This window comes from Equus asinus, chromosome 13 (genome assembly GCF_041296235.1).
Source record: "Equus asinus isolate D_3611 breed Donkey chromosome 13, EquAss-T2T_v2, whole genome shotgun sequence".
In the NCBI taxonomy this organism is placed as follows: Eukaryota; Metazoa; Chordata; class Mammalia; order Perissodactyla; family Equidae; genus Equus; species Equus asinus.
Window position 1 is genome coordinate 53,733,922 of NC_091802.1, and position 22,821 is coordinate 53,756,742.

The 22,821-nt window shown below is 46.9% G+C and overlaps 1 protein-coding gene across 5 annotated transcripts in view; it reads right to left on the minus strand.

Annotated features, from left to right (window-relative positions):
* The window catches only part of SLC39A11 (solute carrier family 39 member 11), a 340,360-nt gene that overhangs the window by 220,655 nt on the left and 96,884 nt on the right, over positions 1 to 22,821 (minus strand). For 3 of the 5 annotated variants that reach the window (XM_070483527.1, XM_070483530.1, XM_070483528.1), the window contains one exon: positions 11,593 to 11,737. In XM_070483527.1, coding sequence (XP_070339628.1) covers positions 11,593 to 11,737 — 145 coding nt within the window. The remainder of the gene's footprint in view (positions 1 to 11,592; positions 11,738 to 22,821) is intronic. The other 2 variants (XM_070483529.1, XM_070483531.1) reach the window with 1 other exon arrangement.

Below are 22,821 nucleotides of genomic sequence, written 5' to 3' on the forward strand. Positions count from 1 at the left end.
CTACTAGCCTTTCCTGTTCCCTCCCTTTGTTGTTAAACATAACACCTTTCAAGGCTTCACTTCACTCCCCCAATCCTGAAAATTGGCTGAGCAACAGGACTGCTTAATCCAATCACTAGGAAAAATCGGCTCTTGGGTCTTGGTCAGATAATAGGATCCCTTTAAATGCCAGCTAAGTCTTTATCCTTATCCCTACTGCTCTTTTCCAAGCCAACAGGTAGAGAGCAGCAAAGGGGAGACGTGCGGTACAGTTAGGCTCCTCAAGCTGAGTAGTGCTGGAACATAAGACCCTGCAAAAAGGAAAATTAATGTGGCAAATCTTCTTTATCCCCTGGCCACGGCAGACATCCAAGAAGCAGGTACAATCGGACACTAAGTGCTTAATAACTAATCAAGTAGGACTGGAGGACGGGCGGACTGAGGGATTGTCACCAAGACGCTAAGAAGGATGACTTCAAGGAGAGGCTCGTTATCCGTAATAAATCTCATGGGTGTCTAGACTTGTCACGGTGCTCCAGCCCGAGGTATGGCAGGCGCCCTCTCCGCAGATGGCTGGAGGAGTTTAATTAACACTGCAGGCTAATGGGCTTCCACTCTGCTAAGCGAACCAAAAGCAAAGGCCCGGAGGAGAACTTTACCCAGATCTGATTTTCCAGAAGGAGGGAAGGAGCCCCAGGGTGGAATCGGCCCACATGGATCTTCATACACAGAGGAAAGAAAGTGCCTCTGAAAAGCTTTTCCAATTACTGTACCTTCCAGGAACTGGTGCGCTGGGGCTGCAAATGGCCCAGCAGAGCCCGAGAGAAGCCGCCAAGGACTGCTCACACTGAGGGCAAGGGAGAGGCTGGGGGATTCGCTCCGGCCTCAGAGAGAGAGGGAGAAAGGAAGGGAGGCAGATCACGGGAGAGAGCAGATGAAGAGGGGTGCGGGCACAATCAGGGAGGTTCAGAGAGCGAGATACAAAGAGGAGAGAGAGAGACCGGAGAGATGGAGAGAGTGAGAGAAAAGAGAGATGAGATGAATCCAGACAAGGGGAGACATCTTGTTAACTAAGCCAAGATGTGCTGGTGGACTGCGGAAAGAAGGGGAAAGGTTACCATGGCAACAGCCTGCAGAAAGCACAGGCTGTGTAGCTAAGCCCCAGAAGACACCCGCAGCCCCCGATGGCCACACTTCCCACTACTTCTGCTCACCTGTGAGACTGTGGCTGGAAGCCTGGGCCCAAGCTCCCACCCTCAGACTCCAAGATCTCAGACCAGAACGCGCTGCCCCAGACTTTAAGGTCATATAAGCCCTTTGCCTACAGGTCAGACAGACAGTGGAGGCCTCCACCAAGCATTCTTGGAAGGCTCATGAGTGAGGAATTGTGGATCAGGAAGGGCATCTCAGCAAGCTACTCAGCCCAAATTTTCACACTACACAGGAAACCCCTCTATAACTTCTCTGACCATTGGTCACCTAGCCTGTACTTGAATCCTTCCAGTGATGGGGAGCTCAGTCCATTTATAATTCCATGAAGTCATGTTACTATCACATCTACCACACACCCTGACTCTACCTCCTTGCCCTTCACCATACACACAAGCCTTCTCTCCTCCTCATCTGCCCCCTCCCCATTCTCTGTAATTGTGTGTGTGTGTGTGTGTGTGTGTGTGTGTGTGTGTGTGAGAGAGAGAGAGAAAGATTGGCCCGGAGCTAATATCAGTTGCCAATCCTCCTCTTTTTGCTTGAGGAAGATTGTTGCTGAGCTAACATCTGTGCTAATCTTCCTCTATTTTGTATATGGGATGCCACCACAGCGTGGCTTGATGAGTGGTGTGTAGGTCTGCACCTGGGATTCAAACCCACAAACCCTGGGCCACCAAAGCAAGTGCACAAACTTAACCACTACACCACTGGGCTGGCTCCAACTAATTTTTACATTTATCTTATGGTATATCTCTTCTTAACCACACATTTGTTCTTCTTTAATTTCTTTAGGGACTTCCTTTTCCTCTGAGAAACCTCGTCTTCCAGCTTAGGGACAATCTTCTTTTCCAGTGCGGACACTCCATCCCTGAGTTGGCCCAAATGTAAATGCTGTGCATCTTCCCGAGCACCTTGAGAGCACTGTGGACCCAAATGCTCAATGACTGGAGAATCCACATCCACACCTGAGAGCTCTCTGTCTTTTCAATATGGGCAGCGAAATCTCCACAGTGTGAGCCCAAAAAGCCCACATCCATTTCTACTGCTGTCCAGACAGAACAACAATAACTAATATTCACTGAGCGCATATAATGCATAAGCCCTATTCTAAGCATTATATGTGTATCAACTTAGCCTATCTTCGCAGCAACTCCATGAGGTAATTACTATTATCCCCAACTTAGATATCGAAACTGAGGGAGAGGGAGGTTAAGAAGGTTGCCCAAGGTCTAGCTAAGAGGTTGAGTCAGGACCCAAACCCAGTCTCACTGTCGAATCTATTCTCTGGCCCACTCCAACTCTATACCATTTCTGTATTGTGACATCTTTCAGGAACTTGGTGGTTTTTCAGATATGTAGGCCTTTTACCTACCATAAACCTATAGATGACACCATACTTAATGGTGAAAGACAGAATGCTTTCTCCCAAAATTGGGAATAAGGGAAGAACATCTGCTCTCACCACTCCCATTCAACATCATACTAAAAGTCTTAGCCAGTGCAATACGGCAAGAAAAAGAAATAGAGTCATGTGCCGCATAATGCTGTTTTGGTCAACGATGGGCTGCATATACGATGGTGGTTCCATAAGATTAGTACCATAAAGCCTAGGTGTGCAGAAGGCTACACCATCTAGGTTTGTGTAAGTACACTCCATTATGTTCCCACAATAATGAAATTGCCCGATGATGCATTTCTTAAAATGCATCCCCATCATTAAGTGACACATGATACTGAAAGGTATACAGATCAGAGGGAAAAAATAAAACTGTCACTATTCAGACATGACATGGAAATTCCCAAGGAATCTACCAAAAAACTCTTAGAACTAATAAATGAGTTTAGCCAGGTTGCAGGATACAAGGCTAACACACAAAAATCAATTATATTCTGTATACTAGCAGTGAACAATTAGAAACTGAAATTTATAATATAGTATCATTCATAATAGCACCATAAAAGGAAATATTTAAGTATAAATCTACTTGATTTATAGATTCGAAGGAATCTCACCCAAAAGCCCATGGGGATTTTTTGTAGATATTAACATGCTGACTCTAAAATTTATATATAAAGGCAAAGAAACTAGAATAACCAAAACAATTTTGACAAATAAAGTGAGAGAACACACAATGTCTGATTTCAAGACTTAGGATAAAGCCATCAATTAAGAAAGTGTGATATTGGCGAAAGGATGGACACATAAACCAATGAAGAAGAAAGCAGGGTCCAAAAATAGACCCAAGCAAAGATGGTCAATTAATTTCTTACAAAAGCACTAAGGCAATTCAATGGAGAAAAGTCAGTCCTTCTAATACGTGGTGATGCAACAATTGAACATGCGTATCAAAAAAATCTGAACCTCAAACTCTACCTCACTCTTTACCTAAAAACAAATAACTCAAAATGAAGGGTTCTGTGTGGGGGCCCCAAGGACATATTCAAGACCCACTTATGGGATTGCTAGAGGTTTACAGATGTTTTGTTGAACCATATAAAATGGCCCATATTTGTTTCACGAGAAGAATCTCCTGGCAAGCACGTGTCTCCTAATTGTTTTTATATGTACGACAGGAGCTTCCCTACAGGAAAGAACACAATCAATGTTTACCAAGATGGACTTGAGCAAAGCTTACGAACGCCTGCTGAGGATCAGCACTGAGAAATCGCTAGGTGAGCCTGGGCTCTTAGGGAAGAGAGCAGAGACTTCCAGCTCACCATATCTGAAGCCACAAGAGACATCTTGCGCATCCTCTTCCGCCATCCTCAAGGAACGCCTCTGCCTAGTTGATAGTTGGTAGCTGCCCTACCAGCTGATAGTTAGTTTGGGGTAATGAAGGAGTCAGGAGTCCTGAGAGTTGGTGCTGTTTGGGACAACCAACTGGGAGTCGCTGGCACATCCCTTAATATCTCTAGCTTCAAAATGCTACGACCCTTGAAATCATGTTTCACTGAGACAACTGATTTCGTTTTCAGATACTGTACTTGCAGCTATTTTCCTTCTCTGGTCCCAGGAGGGGAGATGCACTAGAGAGAAGAAAGCACAACAAAATACCAGAAGACACACAACCCCAAGAGGAGACGGGAGGTCGAATGGAGGTGCATGCTGATAGAGAAAGCCCAGGTGGAATGGAGCTTATCATTTGACTCCTTTTCTTCAAAGCAGGGCTGCACTGACCCCATCCAGAGGCTGGAGTTATTGCTGTTGATCACACAGGTTCAAACCCCAACTCTTCATCTTCCCCACTCACCCATTCCTTCTCTAAGGCCGCCTATCTCAGTATGCGTCATCAATTTCCCCCCAGTTTCAAGGGCTATAAACCGGCTTCCATTCCTTCTCAAGCACTTTTCATAACAGGCAACCTAACATAACAAAAAAATTGAGATGGGAGTGAATAAATAGAAAGGACGCCTGAAGATCTCAATACTTGCAGCCCAAGTGCCACCCTGTACTTCTCCAGCTTAAGGAACTTCTGCAAAACATAACATCTGAAAAACAAAACAAAATAATACAAGAAGAGCCCAGTTTGCCTGGCTTTGGCAGCAGCCTTCTAAATCTCTGGGTAATAAAAGCCTGGCAGGAATATCCTAACGGGGGCTGATGCTCCCCAAGCCACTTGTCTGCTCTGTTTCCCAAAAGCACATTAAAAACACATTTCCCGGTTTAATAGACTTATGAGCTGAAACGAATGTGTCAGAACTCTTATAAATATGAGAGAACTTGCTAGCCCAGCAAATGTTAAATTTTGCATAAGAAGACAGTATCCCTAACTCAGTAGACACTTAATAAATATTTCAAAGAGCCTGGGCAGCTGCTCTAAAGCCTCCCGTGGAGTCAAATTGGTCTTTATTACCGCCAGGATTAGCCTCCTCCCATTCTCTCCCCCATCCCTCACTCGGACACGACAAACGAGCCCCTCCACACTAACCGAGCTCCTGAAGCCTGGTCATGGACTAATCAGGGTATGGGGTTGGTCAGTGTACTGGGTTGAAAACAGTCCCCCCAAATTCATGTCCACCTGGAACCTCAGAATGTGATCTTACTTGGAAATAATCTTTGCAGGTGTAATTAGCTAAGTTACGAAGCGGCCATCCAGGATTAGGGTGGGCCCTAATTCCAACGACTGGTGTTTTTATAAGAGAAGGGAGAGGGAGATTGAAACACAGCCACATAGACACACACAGGGAAGAGGCCACGTGACAACAGCCATAGAGATTGGAGTGATGCGGCCACAAACCAAGGAATGCCAGGAGCCACTAGGAGTTAGAAGAAGCAAGGAAGGGTCCCCTCCCTAGAGCCTTCAGAGAGAGCGTGGCCCTGCCACTGCTTTGATTTCAGAATTTTTAGCCTCCGAAGCTGTGAGAGTATCAATTTCTGTTGTTTCAAGCCACCCAGGCCATGGTACGTTGTTATGCGGCCCTAGGAAACGGATACGGTCAGAAGAGCACGTCTACACTCAAATGTGTATTGACAGTAATCACCCCAGAAGTTACCTGCGTCTACCATTTCAGGTGCTAGTGGAGGGGACAGCATTAGCACCCCCCCCCCCCGCTTTGATTTCATTAGCATAAACTACACACCTGCCAGCAGTCGTATAAGATCAGACTTAAAATCATTTAACTTTCTTCCTGAGCTCTCTCTAACTTTTCAACTTCATTCAACGTTTTCCCATCCTGCGTACTCAGCGTTCCCGGCCCATCCAGGTGTGAGACTGACGGGTAAAGAGACAGAAATACCGTGAGAGAAATCTAAAAGACAAAGGAAACAAGAGAACCCAGTTTTCTAGTCACCTGGTATTCCTCTAGCTTGATGACCATCCTCGGGAAGACAACTTTCCAAAAAATTATTCAGTGTTGTGATGGGCCGAGTTGTGTCCCCCTCAACTTCCTCTGTTGAGGTCCTAACCCCCAGCACCTCAGAATTTAACTGTATTCGGAGTTAGGATCTTTAGAGGGGTAATTAAGTTAAAAGCAGGTCATTAGGGTGGGCCCTAGTCCAGTATGACCGGTAAGAAGAGACGAAGAACACAGATAGGTGGAGAAGACAGTGTGAAGACATAAGGAGAAGACAGCTGTCTTCCAAACAAAGAGAGAGGCCTCGGAAGACACCAAACCTGCTGACGCCTTAATCTCAGACTCCTAGCCTCCAGAGCTGTGATAAGATAAACTCTTGCTGTTTAAGCTACCCATCTGTGGTACTTTATTACGGCAGTCCTAGCGTATATATACAGGAGCCAAATTGCCTCTAGGCCTGGACCTCATGAAAATGCACTCCAAAATGACTGCCTAGCTTAGAAAACCGGGACTAAATTTTTAAAAAGTCAAACAAACAGGAAAGGAGCTATATGAGTGCTAAATTTTAGGTGAAATAAAACACTCTTCAGAAGCAGAAGAATCTATAAAACGTATCCACCTAATAATGTTCCCCAGAGCTGGGACACGTAATGGTCACTCATGCCACCCACATAGCGCCCTGTTCAAGAGGGTATTTCTGTATTACCTCCTTATTTTATTTAACATCCATGATGCTCAAGAGCTCCTGGTAAGTATTATTAGTGAACACTTTGCTCTTCATCCATCTGCAAAAATTTTTTTGTTTTAAAATGGGGCACATTTTAATAGCCTCAAGTGCTATTGCTGTGCGCTGCCAGGTTGGGTTCCTTCCCAACCTTTGAATGAAGAAACCCAGGTGACAGGCCCCAGCCCAGAAAGGAGGCAGCAATGCCAGGACCTGCTATTCTTCAGTCCCCAGACAACTTGTCTCAGGCCAGGAAAAGATTCTAAAGTGTCCCGTAACCAACCAGTTATAGGGGGGAAAAAAAGAGCTTAACTGCTAAAATCATATGCCAAGATATTAAATCTACATGAATAACCGTAAAGTTATTCTTTCATCTTTAGAGATCTTACCGATACAAAGTTAAAATTACTAATAACATCTCAGAGACTTGCCTAAATGCACTATTTTGGAGATCTAGTTATAAAGAAACACTTTAAATTTCTTCTAGGAGCTACATCTGACTCCTGATCAAATTTAAGTTCACTACACAAGACTGGAAATATCAGCGACAGAAGGAGCATCTCCTCCAGGGGAGACTTGGGAAGTCAGAAGATATGGAAGAAGAAAAAAATGATGATCGTAAGAGCCTTGAAGCTGTTTAACTAAATCCTCTTTGCTTCCCTAGGATTAGGCTATTCCAAGGAATGTCAGCGCCAGGGAAATCTAGGAGTTGGGCATTGAATACACTTGGCTGGTCTTAGAGAGAATGAGCAGCTATCTTCCAAAAAGGGCTTCCACCCCACACAGCCTGGCTGCCTTCCCACAGCCCCACACTATGCCGAAAAACAAAGTCCTCCAAAGGCCAATGTGAAAATCCATCTGTTGGGGTTATCCTTCAGCTAGAGAAATTGAACCCAGTTAAAATGCAAACACACGAGCAGCAGTAAATGCTGTCAACGGTTAATACCCCCGTGTTCATCAGTTTATCAATCTTTTCCCAGAAGCACCTAAGTGAGGATGTTTAACAGGGCAAATAGGAGAGAGACACGATTCCAAGTACAAGACTAAAACAGGGCAGTATGATATCTGGAGGAGAAGTGAGGGTGCCTTCAGGAGAAAGAAAGGAATCCAAGAACACCTGAACTCCATCATGGCTCTGCAGGGACAAGCTGTAGGGGCGCTCACCTGGGGGTCGGGCACTTGGGAACCTTGAGTTAGAAAAGGCAAATTCTCTCGCCCAAGATCAGTTCTGTTTCCACAGGAAAATGCCACCCAGCAAGTCAGTAGCATAACCAATAAGGAATTCAAGATTTTAGACTAAGATGCAAACAGATAAATGCTGCTAATGGACTGGTGATGGTAATTTATCCAAACTCAAAACCCACTTAACAGTTATTAGGTCTGCATTGCTTTCATTTTGCAAAACGTGGTTTCTAATTGGCCAGGCTGCCTAGATGGAATTATTATTGCCAGGTGCATTCTCCTATTAGAAAAGAATAGGACGTCAAGGAAAAATCTGTTTCTACCCAGAGTTTCCTACAGCTTATGCTTGCCTGACTTCAGTACCCATTCACTTTGCCCCACAATGAGCTTTGGAAACGAGCAACGGAAAATCAATAGGGGCCACTTCACAAGTAAAGAATTTCCCAAATTAAATCCACCTCTTTCTCTCCTGGAAAATAATGCCTACTCCTGTTCCTTCCACAGATACACAAAATTACAGACAGTTCTCCATCTGCCACGCTAATGGATGAATGAAAAAAACCATCTCTCTTGAAGAGTTTCAGCCTCCTCCCTCAGAACGAACAACATTCCGAAAAGGGGCAGTTAACAGTTGGTGAAAGAAAGGATTGATTCACTTTTTACTACCCTTCTTCAGCCTAAAGAGAGAGCTAGTGAGAAAAAAGAGGGGGAAAAAAAAAAAGCCCAACTGGGCAGCTGAACGGGGTGGGTTGAGGCAGAGACCCAAGATGGAGATGAACATGGGGGTCATGGAGCCATCTGAAGGGTGAAGGATGTTATAGACCCTTGCCTTCCAAAATCACAAATTTCTTTGCATGAAATTTCAAGAGGTTCATGAACCTTTTGGCAGCCATTCATAGACCCCAGATGTAGAGAAGCCCTGGCCTAGTTTCTAGAATTTACTCAACACTATAATTGCCCACAGAAGTGTACGTATAAAAATGTTCTCTACCACATTCTTTAAAATAGCACAAGATTGGAAACAACCTAAAGGACCATCAAGAGGAGACTAATTAGGTAAGATCATGGCCAACAACAAGAGTGGGATGAATCGATGAGCACCCCAGGAAACAAAGACCAAAATGTGTTAAGTGAAAAACACAAGCTACAGATCAGCAGGCCAAATGTGACTGGAAACACAATATTTCTGAAAGGACGCAAGGAACTAGGAACAGGGCTTGAATCTGTGATGGGAGCCTGGACCGTAAGGGATTTGATGCCGGAAGAAAAATTACGTCTTTATTTTTAATCCATGTTATTACTTTTTAATTAAAAGAAAGCTAATTGGAGATAGATAAATAAATAGTTGAAAAGAGAGAGAGACTGATAGTTTTAAAAGAACTTCAGGTCTAGCTAAGTCCCAGAATATCCCCAGCCTTGAGAATAGTTGATATCGTGAAACATTTGGCACCAAGACATAAATAGGCAAGGATCTCATAAAAGCTTTTCCCAGCTCAGGCTGCTGCCACCGCTCAGAGCAGCTGAATCTTCTCTCCCACAGCGCAGCTTTTCTGGCTTTTCCTCTTGCTGAACCAATTACAGAACATGATAATGGCAGCACCAATACTATTTTTTAAAGGCTGATGTTCATCACTAAATACCCATTAAACCAATCTCCTTGCTCCATTTACAGCAAGCTTAAGGGCAAATCCAGATGGTACAAATAATGCATATTCAGGCTTGATCTGCCTGAGGCCAATCATCAAACAGCCATTATCAGTTTTAGAGTCTTCAACTGCCTGACACCCACAGGTGTGCCCAGGTAAGAGGGATGGTGACCTTTCCAGAGAGGGACGGCTAGGCTCTCTCAGGGTTGGCAAACCATCTTCGTGCTCCCCCAAGTGTTGCATGTGCCTTTGTATCTGAGCAGTTGGCAAAGGCAGCGACCGACCGAGGGTTGCTTGGTAACCAGGTAACAGGCTGTGCCTAGGTGTTCCTGAGCAGAGGACAGGATTGTATCTCCCTCCCACACAGCCCTCACTCACCGCTTCACCCTGGCTTGGTCAAGAAGACCCAGCAGTCCCGGGAGACTCTCCTGCAGAGCCAACTCTCACCGGCCCTGTATCCCCACGGCCCCATTGGAAAAGGTCCATCACAGGGATGGCCGTTTTTCACCTTTTTTGATCGACAGGCAGTGAACCCTCCCCCTGTGGCCCTGAAGATTAAAAAAGGGGATAGAATAAAATCTGGCCAACTTTTTTATCCTAGAGAAGGCTCAGAATCAGGATTGTAAAGTCTTCAAAGGGACACACGGTACTGCTTAACACAGTATCGCTAGTGAGAAGTGAGAGAGAGCCTTCTGTCCCCATGTTCCCACGACTTGACGTGAAAAATGACAAGCTGTACTAGAGGACGGTGCCACATCCTGGTCACCAGACAGTTCTTGATCCTCCAATAAAAAAGAGAACAGCAGCCAGCACCTAAGTTGTTCTGATTTGAGTAAGAATGACATGTGTGATTCGAGGCAGGGGGCAGATTTTTCGTGCTAACCCTCTATTACTTGAGCTCATGTTAGATGAGTTTTTATTTCCCACAGAGGAAGTTGTGGGAGGCAATGAGGATTAACCCAAGTGGAGAAGAGATCCGCGTTCTCCATGAATAATTCATGCAGGACATAATCTGAACACACATAACTGAGAAGTGGCTGCGGCATCGCTGTAACTTCTGCACGTTTACTGTCCCCAAGGTCTAGAGGTCATCTTAGCCCACACGTGGTGAAAATCTCAAATTAAACGGAAAAGGACTTTTCTCTCTTAAACCACTGACGTGAAGACAGCGACCAGTCTCCAGTCTGTTTCTCCTCAATTCACTCAAGAGAGAATTCTGTGCAAGGGAGGAGGCACCCATTCTCAACATCATTTGCATGGTTTTAGTGCCTAAATCCGTGGTCTACGGAAGAACTGGGGAGGGCAAAGGACAAACATTTCACAGAGCCTGGGGCTTGCAGGCTAAACGGGGGACTTTAAATTCAAAGGAAAAGAAGGGCACCCACCTCTCCTCCTGCTAAGTGGCCCTTCAATTAGCCACATGCCCAGAGTGAGTGATGACTGAGCAAGGAGCGGGGTCTCACACTGAGAGTGGAGAATGATGGAATCCTTCCAGTGCACCTTCAACTCCTTCTCAGTGGGTAACAGCCCCATCTGCACCCCACCACAAAGATTTAGGAACTGCTCTCTGCTTCCCCTCAAGGGACACATCGCCTCCAACTTAAGAGAAAAGGCACAACTTTGCTGCCAGTGGTTTTAGGTTCCAAACTGAATCAGCGAGAGAAACACCCACAGTTGCCCAGATGAATCAAAAAGATGAAAGTCAAGTACATGGAAAGGAGCATTCCGGGTCCGTCAGAGAGGGAGACAGAGGCACAAACGCCCACATGCTCTAACCCAAATGAGCCCAACCGCATCAGAGGGGGTCCTTGTCCACTTGTCCAAGTTGGAAAGATAACCACAAGGCACTGTTGCCCCCTGTGCACTAAGCGAGCGGTCTGGAGAACAAATGAGGAAGGAAGGCACGGGGCGGACGCCGGCAGAGCCCTGTGCTGCAGTGGGGTAAGTAACCCGGACGGAGAGGATGGAGCACCTGGCACTTTCCTCGCCGTTCCTCCTACCACCAGGCCCAAGTCGATCCTGTCTAACTCAGCCCACGGTCTGCAGCAGGGAGCTTGCCTGAAAGAAGCCCAGCTCTACCTATCCGGATGGAAAGTTCGCTCTCAGGGAAGAGCAGCCTGGGACCCTCAGCATCAGACTTCTTCTTCACCAACGCAGAGTCGAAGTTCAGCGCCAGGGCCGTGTGGGGGTCTTCTGCTGCACCCTGAAACAAGAAGCAGTGGCAACACTGTAACATCTCTACTGTCTTCATTCCCCAGCCCCCTGCCCCAGAGCCGAGCTGCCCGGGCGCCTTGCCAACCTTGGCCAAGAGCTCCAGGGCTTAGCCAGTCCCTGGGCCACAGACAGCTGTCAGGCCAGGTTGGGTCATTAGGAAACAAGCTTTCTGGCTGTAGAACTTTTGGGGTGACAAAAATGGGATCTGATGGGTCGGTGCTGATCCTAGAAATGGGAAAGACACATGCTGGGAAAGATGGATGCCAAACATCAAACCCCCACTCCACACACCTCATCACCAAATGGCACAATGGACTGTCAAAAGAAGCCTATACGGCAGGTTGGCTCGGATGGCAGCCTCAGTACAGGAACCAAGGTCACGTTTTCAGGAATTCACCATCTTCACGTTTCTCATGAGATCAAAAGGGGAGGAGATCCACACAACATCACCTCAAAGGAAGGACACCCTGAGAGTCACAGATGGCACAACGTATTTGGCGTTAAGACCCGATGGCCTTAAAACAACCACACTGCCCTTCCGCTTTGTCTGTAACTAGTTAATTCAGCTGTTTTCGCATTAACTAGGCAAAGTCTTAATTTCGATCCCCCACGTTTACTTAGCAAATATCGATTGATTGTCAACTTTCTGGATACTTGACGAACAAGACAAAGTCCCAGCTCTTATGGAGCTTACAGCCGGGAGCCAACAGATGACTCCATGACGGGCCAAAGGCCTCAGCGGGAACCCCTGACCCTGCTGACGGCTTACAGTGCACGTGACCTCGAGGGGAACGAGGAAGACAGGCGACGCCACCAACACACACACCTCCCCTTTCACCCAAACACCTTGACGCTAAGGGAAGGTGAGAAGAATCATCCAGATGGGCAAAAACCAGCAGTTATTTTCTGAAAACCAGGCAAAAATCATTCCAAACAAATGAAGTTTCCACTTAAAATATGTGCCTCTAATGGGGAGTGGAGAAGGCTTATGAGGCAATCACTGACATGCATCCATTTATAAGCAAATCCAAAATCTGTTTTCTTGGATGAGTTTCTTTCATGAAGGAATCTCTCAAACACTATACCTGACTATGTCACACACACACCCCTCTTTCAGTTCTCTCATTGTCACGTTGATCAGGGATCAGAAAGAGAACCTAACGATTCAGATATTTTATTTCATTATTTCCTTCCAACTAAATGTTAAAAATGAACACATAAGGCCTTTCTTCCTGTATTCTCATTTGCCCAATACATCAATATTGTCCTGATCGTTTATTTGCAATGTCCTCTATCATGCACTTTAACACGGATGCCGACACCCCTCTTAACCTTGTTTTAAAAGGAGAAAGAAAGCCCTCTGGCTCTGTCTGAGCCACCCTCATTCAAGTTCTCCGGTCCCTCTGTAGAATCCTGGGGGCCGCAGGATTTCACGGCTCTGTCACTGGGAGAAGCAGAGAGAGAGGCAGCCTGTCACACCGTACCACAGTCGAGGCTGACACTACAGGACGGAATCCTGGGGACAGAAGGGACTTTGAGAACAAGGCCAGTCTCTCCCCCTGCAGAAGCCCCCTCCAGCTTCCCCCGAGTGACAGCTGGTGTCCGGGCCATGTAGTCGCAGCTCTTGTTTGTTTACGTGCTTTAATTATTTCTCATTCTACATCTCGTGCTGACATCTGAGGAGTCATGGCAGCAATAAAAGCCGTGTTTCACTAAGAGAGTGTGTCGGCTGATTCTCCTTCCTTTGTCTTCCTTCTCTTTATAATGTGATTGATGCATAACAGGGGGAAGACTCTGGAGAGAGAACCACTTCATTACAGAGAAATGCAGCAGCGTGAAGAGGCTCGAAGCTGCTTATTTGGAGCCCACTTAGTAAAGTGCAGCTTGGAGAGGCTCTGGTTTTAATTGAGAACAGTGCTTTTCAGGCGCAGTGATTTTGCCCCCCAAGGGACATTTGGCAATGGGCATTTTTGTATGTGGGGGTGAGGGAGACGGGTGATGCTGGCATCCAGTGGGTCAAAGCCAAGGATGCTGGTAAACATCCTACAATGAACAGGACAGCCCCCACAACACAACACAGAACGATCTGGCCAAATGGCAACAGTACCGAGGGTAAGAAAGCCTGCGTTAGAAAGATTTAGGATGCTTGGGACCCTAAGGCTCCCTGTATTATTGGGACCGCAAGGAACTCACAGACCTTCATTTCTACTGGAAAGATAAGAATTTTTCTGCTTTCTCTGGGGAGCCTACCTGCCTGCCCTCATGTATTTGGCAAATTCTTATTAAGCATCAACTGTATACCAGAACTATTCCAGGTTCTGCTGATACAAAATAGCCAGTCTCATGAATCTGGAGAATCTGCATTCTCCTTCTAGAGACAGACGACAAACCAACAATAAGTTACAAAATAGAGTGCCAGGTAGTGATAATGTTAAGAAGAAAAATAAGTTATAGCCATGGTTATCACAGCCATCCTAGTATAACAGTAATATGCACGGGGTTCCAGCGCTGTGCCAGGCATCGTTCCAGCATTTCAGAAGCGCGAGCTCATCACGAAAAAGTGAAGACGAGCGCTCCTTCAGAGAAATGCTGAGGGAGGCCTCTTTGAGAAGACGGCGTTTGAGCAAAGACTTGAAAGTAAGAGAAGAAGCCACACTGAATTCTGAAGACAGCGTTTCAGGCAAGGAACAGGAGGGCAGGCATCTCCCCTCCCCGCCACATCCTCTGACCATTTTATCAACCGTTATTCTGTTGGTTGTACTGTTCTCTTTCAGGGCTGGGAGTGAGGTGTACTAAGAAAATCCCACCCCAAGTGCACTTAGAAGCTGCCCTTTTAAAAGGTAGACAAGACCCAGCATATCTGTACCCCCCACCACTGAGCCCCTACTCCCATCGCTTGATCCCTCGTTGAGCCCTCAGGAGGGCTGGGGCCTGCTGTGCAGCATGTGAGCTGCAGGGAGCATCCACAGAATGAGGGGATGACGTCAAGGACAGCTTCTTCTATCCCCCACGCCTGGCAACGCTCTCCGAGTGTCTCTGAGCCCAGGCACCCTTCAGACTCCCTTCTGGGATTCCCAACATCTGCCACCCTCCAGTCTCAACTGTTGATGAGGGAAACAGAGAAATACGTCCCTGGGAATTTCAAGGAACAGCCCTGGTAAGAGATGCCAGCCCTCTTTGGTGGATTTATCATAAAGTCCGTGACGGTATGGAAAAAGTCAGGAAGCCCTTCTGGGGCCAAGATGCCTCAAAATCCCGTGGGGCCGACCACAGCCCTTGCTCCACGGAGCCCCACCGGCTCACAGAGCATGCGGACTGCGGGCGGAGGGGGCGCTGAATTCTTCACGGAAGCCTGGCCTGTGCTGGAGGGACCAAGGTGCCAGGAGAAATTCCTTCTCTGCATCCTCCTCCTGCTTTGCTGATGGCAGCACATCCCTCTTTACTTGATATTATCACTTCCTCACATTTCTGGAGCTTTTTTTTTTTAATCCCTGCAAAACCTTTCCGTTCAGCCCTGAGAGGACGGCAAGGTGGGAGCACGATCCTTTCCAGGGCAAACATGTGACTAATGCAAGCTGCTCTCCACTTTCCACCGCAGCCCTGAGAGTCTGCTGGGCTGCCCATCAGCGGGGTAGGGAGTCCCCCTCCCACTCCATGGCAGCTTCAGCTGGGTTCCTGGGGCTTTGGACAGTTCAAGGTTGCTTGTCCCCCTGCAGCTCCCAAATGTCAAGGTGCCAAATATACAGGCTCCTTCCCAAGCCACAAGTCTCCTTTTCCCTCTGCGCCACTCCCTCCCCCCCACCCACTCCTGCAAATCCAGCTTGGTACAGAGAGCAGGCAGGGGTCTGACACCAGGCAACACCCATCCAGGGCCGTGGAACTTAAGATCACTGCCGTCTTGCGATATAATAATTATTATTATTATCATTATTATTATTATTATTATTATTATTATTAATGGTTTGGGGCAAGTCCCTGGCTCAGAATAAACAGAGTAACTTCCACCCACTCCGGAAAGGACACGCAAAGGGGCAGAGCTGGAGAATAATTAGCACTTTCCAGAAGGAAAAGAGAAGGAGCGGAGAGAAAGGGAAAGAAGGAGGAAATAAAATGAGGGGGGAGGGAAAGGGAAGGCAGGAAGCAGCCTGCAACATGCCTTACACGAAAACACGAAGGCTTCAGAAAAGAATGTGTGTATATCTCCTTCGAAAAATAAAAGCCGGGTGCCGTTTATCAGGGTTTGCTGTCCCAGGCACGAGGAAGACAACTGCTGGTTGCTGATGTTTCTAGAGCCCTAAAGAAATGACTCACAAAAGGAAAAGCCTAGAGTGTAGCCGAGAGGATGCAGTCATCTCCAGATGAAGTCTACCGTGGCCAACGAAGGCCCCCCATGCAAAGCACAAGTGGAGGAGTGCCATCAGCCCCCCAAAACTCGTGGCAAGCAGCCTGGTGCATTTGAGGCGCAGGAACAATCTTCAACGTGTTCACCCGTGTCTGGTTCTTCCCCCATTGGGATGGGTCACTGCTACTAACAGCTGCCAGAAGAAGGGAAAGCACTCTAACCTCTAATACTCACCAGCACACTTGCAGCCAGCCTGACCTTCACCAAACCCACACACACCTCCTATCATGTTCATTCGGGCCGGGGGACTCCATGATGACTCTGCGCCTCCCCGGCCCCCTGGACTGCAGTCTCTTTAATTGAGGCTTGTCAGTGGGTCAAAACTCCCTGAGGAACGGTGAAGGGAAAGGTCAGAGGATTAATTGGTGCCCCCTGCCAGCCACAGCTAAAGCATTACACCCCAGTAGAGAATCTGCACCCCCTAGGGACTTGGGGCGCTCTGATGCTGGGGAAGGGGCCTGGAGCCCTGTGTGGGCTTTGCCTCCTCCCTGCCCCAGCCTCCTGCCATCCCCATTTAACCCAGACATACAAGGCGATGTTAAATAATTGATGCTGTTTTTATTACTGAGAAATTGCAATAATAATGACACTCGTAACACAAGCTTAAATTATTCCACATAATGGAAAAAAAGTTAAATGTCGCCCCTGATCACCAGCCGGAATATGGATGATGCTTACATAATAGATGACCTTCTCTCCTGGGGAGCCCAGCAGCGGCCTGCGGCCCAGGGCCAGGCTGGCTCAGGGTGACAAGCGGTCGGCCTCAAAGCAAACAGAGACGCAGAGTGGTATACCACTGAGGCAGAGGGTGCCATCCTGCCTCGGGCTCTAGCAGGCAGGTAGTTGTCATCTTCCCTGCCTCACTGTGCCTACATGTTCAGGGTTCATGGCGCATAGCCAGGAGTCCTAAAGACAAGGAGAATGGCAATTCAAAGCACTTGGTCCCTATCTGGCTTTTGAAGCACAATTCACCCTGTCCTGTCCAAGGCACTAGGATCACACTTCTAACTCAGCTTCAGCTCCTTCTCCCTACAGCCACAGCACGGCAGCCGATTAGTGGCCAGCGAGGCAGGTTTTCAAACTCCTAATTGTTCCATACTTACTGCTTTTAAAATTCCAGCTGAAGAAGCCTGAGCTCCCTCCTCCAGGAAGCCTTCCTGGATAAAACCCAGCCTAGTATGGACCCAGCCTGGATAAAACCCTCCCTCTCTTTGCTCCTCTGACATCTCGCACAGGCTTCTGTCATAACATTTACGAAACTGCACAGGAATTTGCAGTTTCCTTGGCGATCTCAAAACTAGGAAATTCCTAAAGCAGGAGCTGTGACTTCTGGCTTTACTGTCAGGGCCCAGCACAGGGTCAGCGTTCAATAGTTCAATTAATTTACTGGAATGAAGGAGACTACAAAAAAAAAAAAAAACCCAAAAGGAGAGGGAAAACGCGTAACAGACAAAACAAAGATGCAGGTAACCACAAACGGTTTAGGCCCTGAGAAAGCAGGAAGGAGGGATTAGCAGAGAACGGGGAAGAAAAGGCTTCAAGTATTAAAGACATCCCAGCTTGGCACAGAGCATGACTTTCTACCCACCCCCAGCATCTATCCTCTTGAAGATGTGTAAGGTCATCAGTATCAGCCCTGAGGATGGGACGCTAAGATACCCCACGACTGTCCACCCAAAGGTTCCGTCTCCATCCCCTCCCAGCAGAAATACTCAGGTGGGGCAGCTCAGTTCACTCCGTTGAAGCTAATGAGCTGCCTTCCACCCCGAAGCCCATGATCCCTCCCCAAGGCCAGTCTCCCAGCTTCCTCCCCATCCCCTCCATGACCTCAGCCTGAAGCTTCACAATGGTGGAAGTCAATGGCGGACTTGTAGCTATATTTAAGCTGTGTAAGTATGCTCTTACTCAACCTATCTTTTTAGGGAGAAAACTTTCTCCTATTTTTGATGCCTAATTACTATTCATAATCAAGCCTATTTAATCACATAAAACAGATTTTGACACACCACACGGCTCTGCAAAGATACAGCTCTATGAGAGTCTGCAAAGACAGCCCTCCAACAGCTATTCCAGGTAAGCGGCTTACCGCCTGCGGTCCAAACAGCTACATCTCCCACTAGCATGACTGACAGAGAGGTGGGGTTTGGCAGAGTTTTCCAAACCACTATGCTTTTTCTTGCAACTCGAAATATAACTTTTCCTTAAAACAATAAGATAAATCTAAAGGAATGCAAGGACCTAAGGATAATGAGGTATTTTTTCTCTAATCCTCAATGATTATCCATCACTCTCAGCCTACTCATAGACTTAGTCCTAGTATTCACTAAGATATACCCACATCTTCCACTCTGAGCCTTTATGGGCTTCTCAACAGTTTGAGAACCCCCAGCTGGTCTTTCTCACGCAACTTTTTTCTGACCTATGTTATCCCTTTGGAGTATATCAGATCCCTCCAAAAATTTTAAAAGACAAGATTTCTCTTCCCAGAAGAAAATGCATGTGTATCAGACACTTATTGCTTGGTAACAAAACACCCCCAAATTTAGTGGCTTAAAACAGCAACCAGTTACAATTCCTCATAAGTCTCCAGTCAACTGGGTGCTGCCGCTGGTCTGCCAAGGCTTGGTCAATATTGCCTGGACTCACTTGGGCATCTGTGGTCAGCTCATGGCTCGCCCGGTGGTTGGATGGTTTAGGACGGCACATGCATCTGGCAGCTGGCAGGCTGTTGGGCAGAAGTTGGCTGACTCTTGGCCAGGATTCTTCTCCACGTGGCCTGTCATCCTCCAGCAGGCTAGGCTGGGTACATATGGTAAACTTAGGATTTCAGGGGCAGCCAGAAAAGGTAATGTCCAGTGTCAAGTGCTGTTCTCTGCTTGCACCACATTTGCTACCAATCCCACGGACCACAGCAAGTCAGTGGCCATCTGGATTGAAGGGGTGGAAAATCCGCTGTACCTCTTGTTGGGGGGGATCCAGTGTCACGTTGTCAGAGTATGGATGACAACAGGAGAGGACTTTGTCGCATTTTTGCAATCTACCGCAGCACATATGCACAGACATACAATGTTGAGCGCAGCATCAGGAGCCCGTGAATTCCACGCAGCCCTCCAGGATCTGGCCTGCAAACCACAGCTCTCAGTTAACCCAAGCACTCAATCTTATTTGCCTAAAACAGTGTTTCTCTAATGGGGACCCATGGACACATTCTCAGAGGCCTGAGTGTTTTACATAAAAGATTTTAACTTTGTATTTTCATTTAAACGATAATTTAAAGAAAAAAATAACACCAACAATATGAATCACTAGGGTGACTTCTTTATAACAAAATCCTACTGCTCGCTTTCAGCGCCTTTGTTTGCATTCGTGTTTACAATTGAGTTGGCACCAAGCAGCACTGTTTCAATTGTCAAGGGCTAATTGTTGAGAGGAGACTCAATAGATAGATGATGTGTTTGAGCCAAGCTCAGGCCAAATTACTTCATGGAGCCCTGTATAGACGACATAGGTTTCCAAATAGTTCTAGAACAGCAGTGGGACTGCTGACTCCATCCAGCAGCGTTCGTGGGACAGACCTTCCAGAACCAAAGGGAGCTGATGGTGGCGGTCAATACCACTGGCACTTGCAACTGGTGGTTTACTGTTAGCAAAACATCCTCTCCCACATCACGAATATGCTGCTGGTTTTGACGTTATCAATTTTGTTGTTTTGATGTGAACTGATAAGTTTTTGGTTTCACGACTGTTGAAGAGCCAAAAGCAGAAGGACTAACGTATACCTAACTTTACGCTTGTGCATATTTATGCTTATAAACGGGCATGTAATGGTACAGTAAAAACAGCTCAAATCAACACTGGGAATGTGTGACTTTTAGTTGCTTTAAAGGGAATACATCTATTAGTCAAATAGGAAAAACACTGGCCTACAGCTCGAAACAATGGATTCTCTTCTCCATGCTTCCCTCTCTATCAACGGCCACTCAAACACAGCAATTTCTGCCTCCACATTTCATACTAATACTGAGAACTTAACAGTTCATAGTGATCTAATGATTGTTCTCCTATGCTCAAAATAATGGAAACTATTTAAGTCACTACTCTCTGTGCCTGCTGTAGTCAAAGTAACATGCTGACCAAGACACCATACATACCTCTGTGTGTGGACCAAAATCTCCTTAATGACTCCTTTTGTCCTAAGCTGCAGTTTCCCAGAGTTCCCTGCTCCATGAGATGCGCCAAGAGAAAGGAGTCCATGGACAAACACAGAAAGTTTGAGAAAGTCCACACATAGGCAGATAAAGACTCTTGAGAAATCCCACAGCAAAGAGCTGGTTGTGCTTAAACCTACTCTGCCCAGACTGATTTGGCCATATATAAAACCTACTAACGTTCAGCCGACGAAGCTTTAGGGAACAACGCTCAAAGCAACTTTCTGTGCCCAATGCTCAGAATATTCAGCTAAGTGTTTCTCCTTACACTGGAACATGATCATATTTTATCCAGAAGAATCAAAGAGGGTGGGTGGAGGTCCTTGGCCTCAATTATCTATCACTTTCACAAATAAAGGTCTGTTTATCATCCTTAAAGATGAGTCAGTAGAATTTATCGTGTGTGTGTGTGTGTGTGTGTGTGTGTGTGTGTGTGTCCATGCCTGTAGTCACATCAGCTAGAGGGTATGAAAACCAAAAAGGTAATTATTCTACGAAACTCTGCCTTCTTTTTTTAAGCACAATAAAAAATAATAATAATTTTAAAAATTCCAGCCCTTCTAGGGGCTGGCCCCATGGCGTAGTGCTTAGGTTCACATGCTTCACTTTGGCAGCCTGGGGTTCGGAGGTTTGGATCCAGGGCACAAACTTAGCACCGCTCATCAGGCCAGGATGTGCGGCATCCCACATAAGACAGAGGGAGATTGGCACTGATGTTTAGCTCAGTGCCAAGCTTCCTCAAGCAAAAAGAGGAAGATTGGCAACAGATGTTAGTCCAGGGCCAATCTTCCTCACCAAAAAAAAAATCCAGCTTTTCTATTATCTACTGGAAAAGAGATCTTTCTCAAGGTACTGCTGAGGAAGAAAGGCTAAAGGCTGGCTTATCACCAATCTTTATAGCTTTGACAACTATAAAATGATTTTTCTTGACTCCAGGAAAAAGAGAGAGAGAGAGCAAAAGAGCCATCTGTAAGACAGTCACAACCCACACAGTGGGCTCCTTGCTCAAGAGGCCTCTTTCGATGAACTTCTGGTGCGGAATCGAAGTACCAGAATAATGCAACACCAGATCCAGGGCGAGCCGAGGCAGAGAAGATGGATCGGGCTGGAAAGAAGTATCCTTGGCATTGACGCCAATGGTACAGAAAACAACCCTGTTTTCACAAACCCTCTTGGCTATACCATGCTCAGCTTCTAACATGCCTTCTCTTGCATCAATATCTTCTTGTGATGTAGACTGACGGGGAGCATCATCGTCCCCGTTATGGGCTGAACTGTTCTCCCGTCACCTAAAATCCATATGTTGAAATCCTAACCCCCACTACTTCAGAATGGGGCTCTATATGAAGACAGGCCCTTAAAGAGGTAATTAAATCAAAATGAAGTCGTGAGGACGGGATCTCATCTAAGCCTCTTACAAGAAGAGGAAGTTGGGACACAGATAGGCGTGGGGAGAAGCTGATGCGAAGACACAGGGACAAGAGGGCCATCTATAGGGCGAGGGGAGCGGCCTAGAACAAATTCTCCCCTCGCCGCTCTCGGAAGGAACCGACCCTGCCAACACTTTGATCTTGGGCTCTGGCTTCCAGAATGCGAGGCAATACATTTCTGCTGTTTAAGACACTCAGTCTGCGGTACGTTGTCTCAGCAGCGCTAGGATACTAACACACCTTCCATTTTACATTTGAGGAAACCGAGTCATAAAAGCTGATGAATTCCTTAGCTTCAGACTGCTCATCAGAGGCATGAGCAGGATTTGAACCGGGAGCTTCTGCCTCCTAATCTCACTACGCCTCCACCAGCGTGCTGGGGTCAACCAGGAGTGTCCTAAGGCAGTGCAGGCTTTAAGGTGTAACCGCACTGACCCAAGGGGCAAGCGTGGGAATGTGCACACACTGGGCGCCGCTATACTCAGCGGAGAGCGATCTGAACACGGTGTTCACAAAGAGGGGCGATCAGTGCTCCCGTCTCTGCAGTCCTTGCAGAATCCCAGAGATATGCAAACACAAATCTCAACTTATTCTCGGCCTACACGTGATGATAGTCCATGAAAACTCACTTCACAGATGCAGAGAGATGGAAACTAAAGCAGGATTCTCTGGGACTAATGGCCCAAGATGAAAACCAGGTCTCCAGGCTACAAGAGAAAAACCGGGAAATGTTACTACTGTTGTGAAAGATGGCCTAAAATGACGAGTAAGACAGAGGGAGGCTGGTCATCAGAAGGGACAGAGGTGTCCTCAGCGCCGTGCCGGGGGCGCTGAACCATCAGACATCCATCGAGGGGAGCAGAGAGACAAGCACCAACCCCAGCAGACCAGGAGAGAAAGATCAGTAGCAGGGCTGGGGTATTAAGACGGCTTCAGTGCTAGTCTCCTAAACTATTTCAGGCAAAGCAGGGCTTTGTCCTCGGTCCACCGGGAGATGCCTGGAAGGACAGGGGAGCCGAGGGCGGGACGTTGG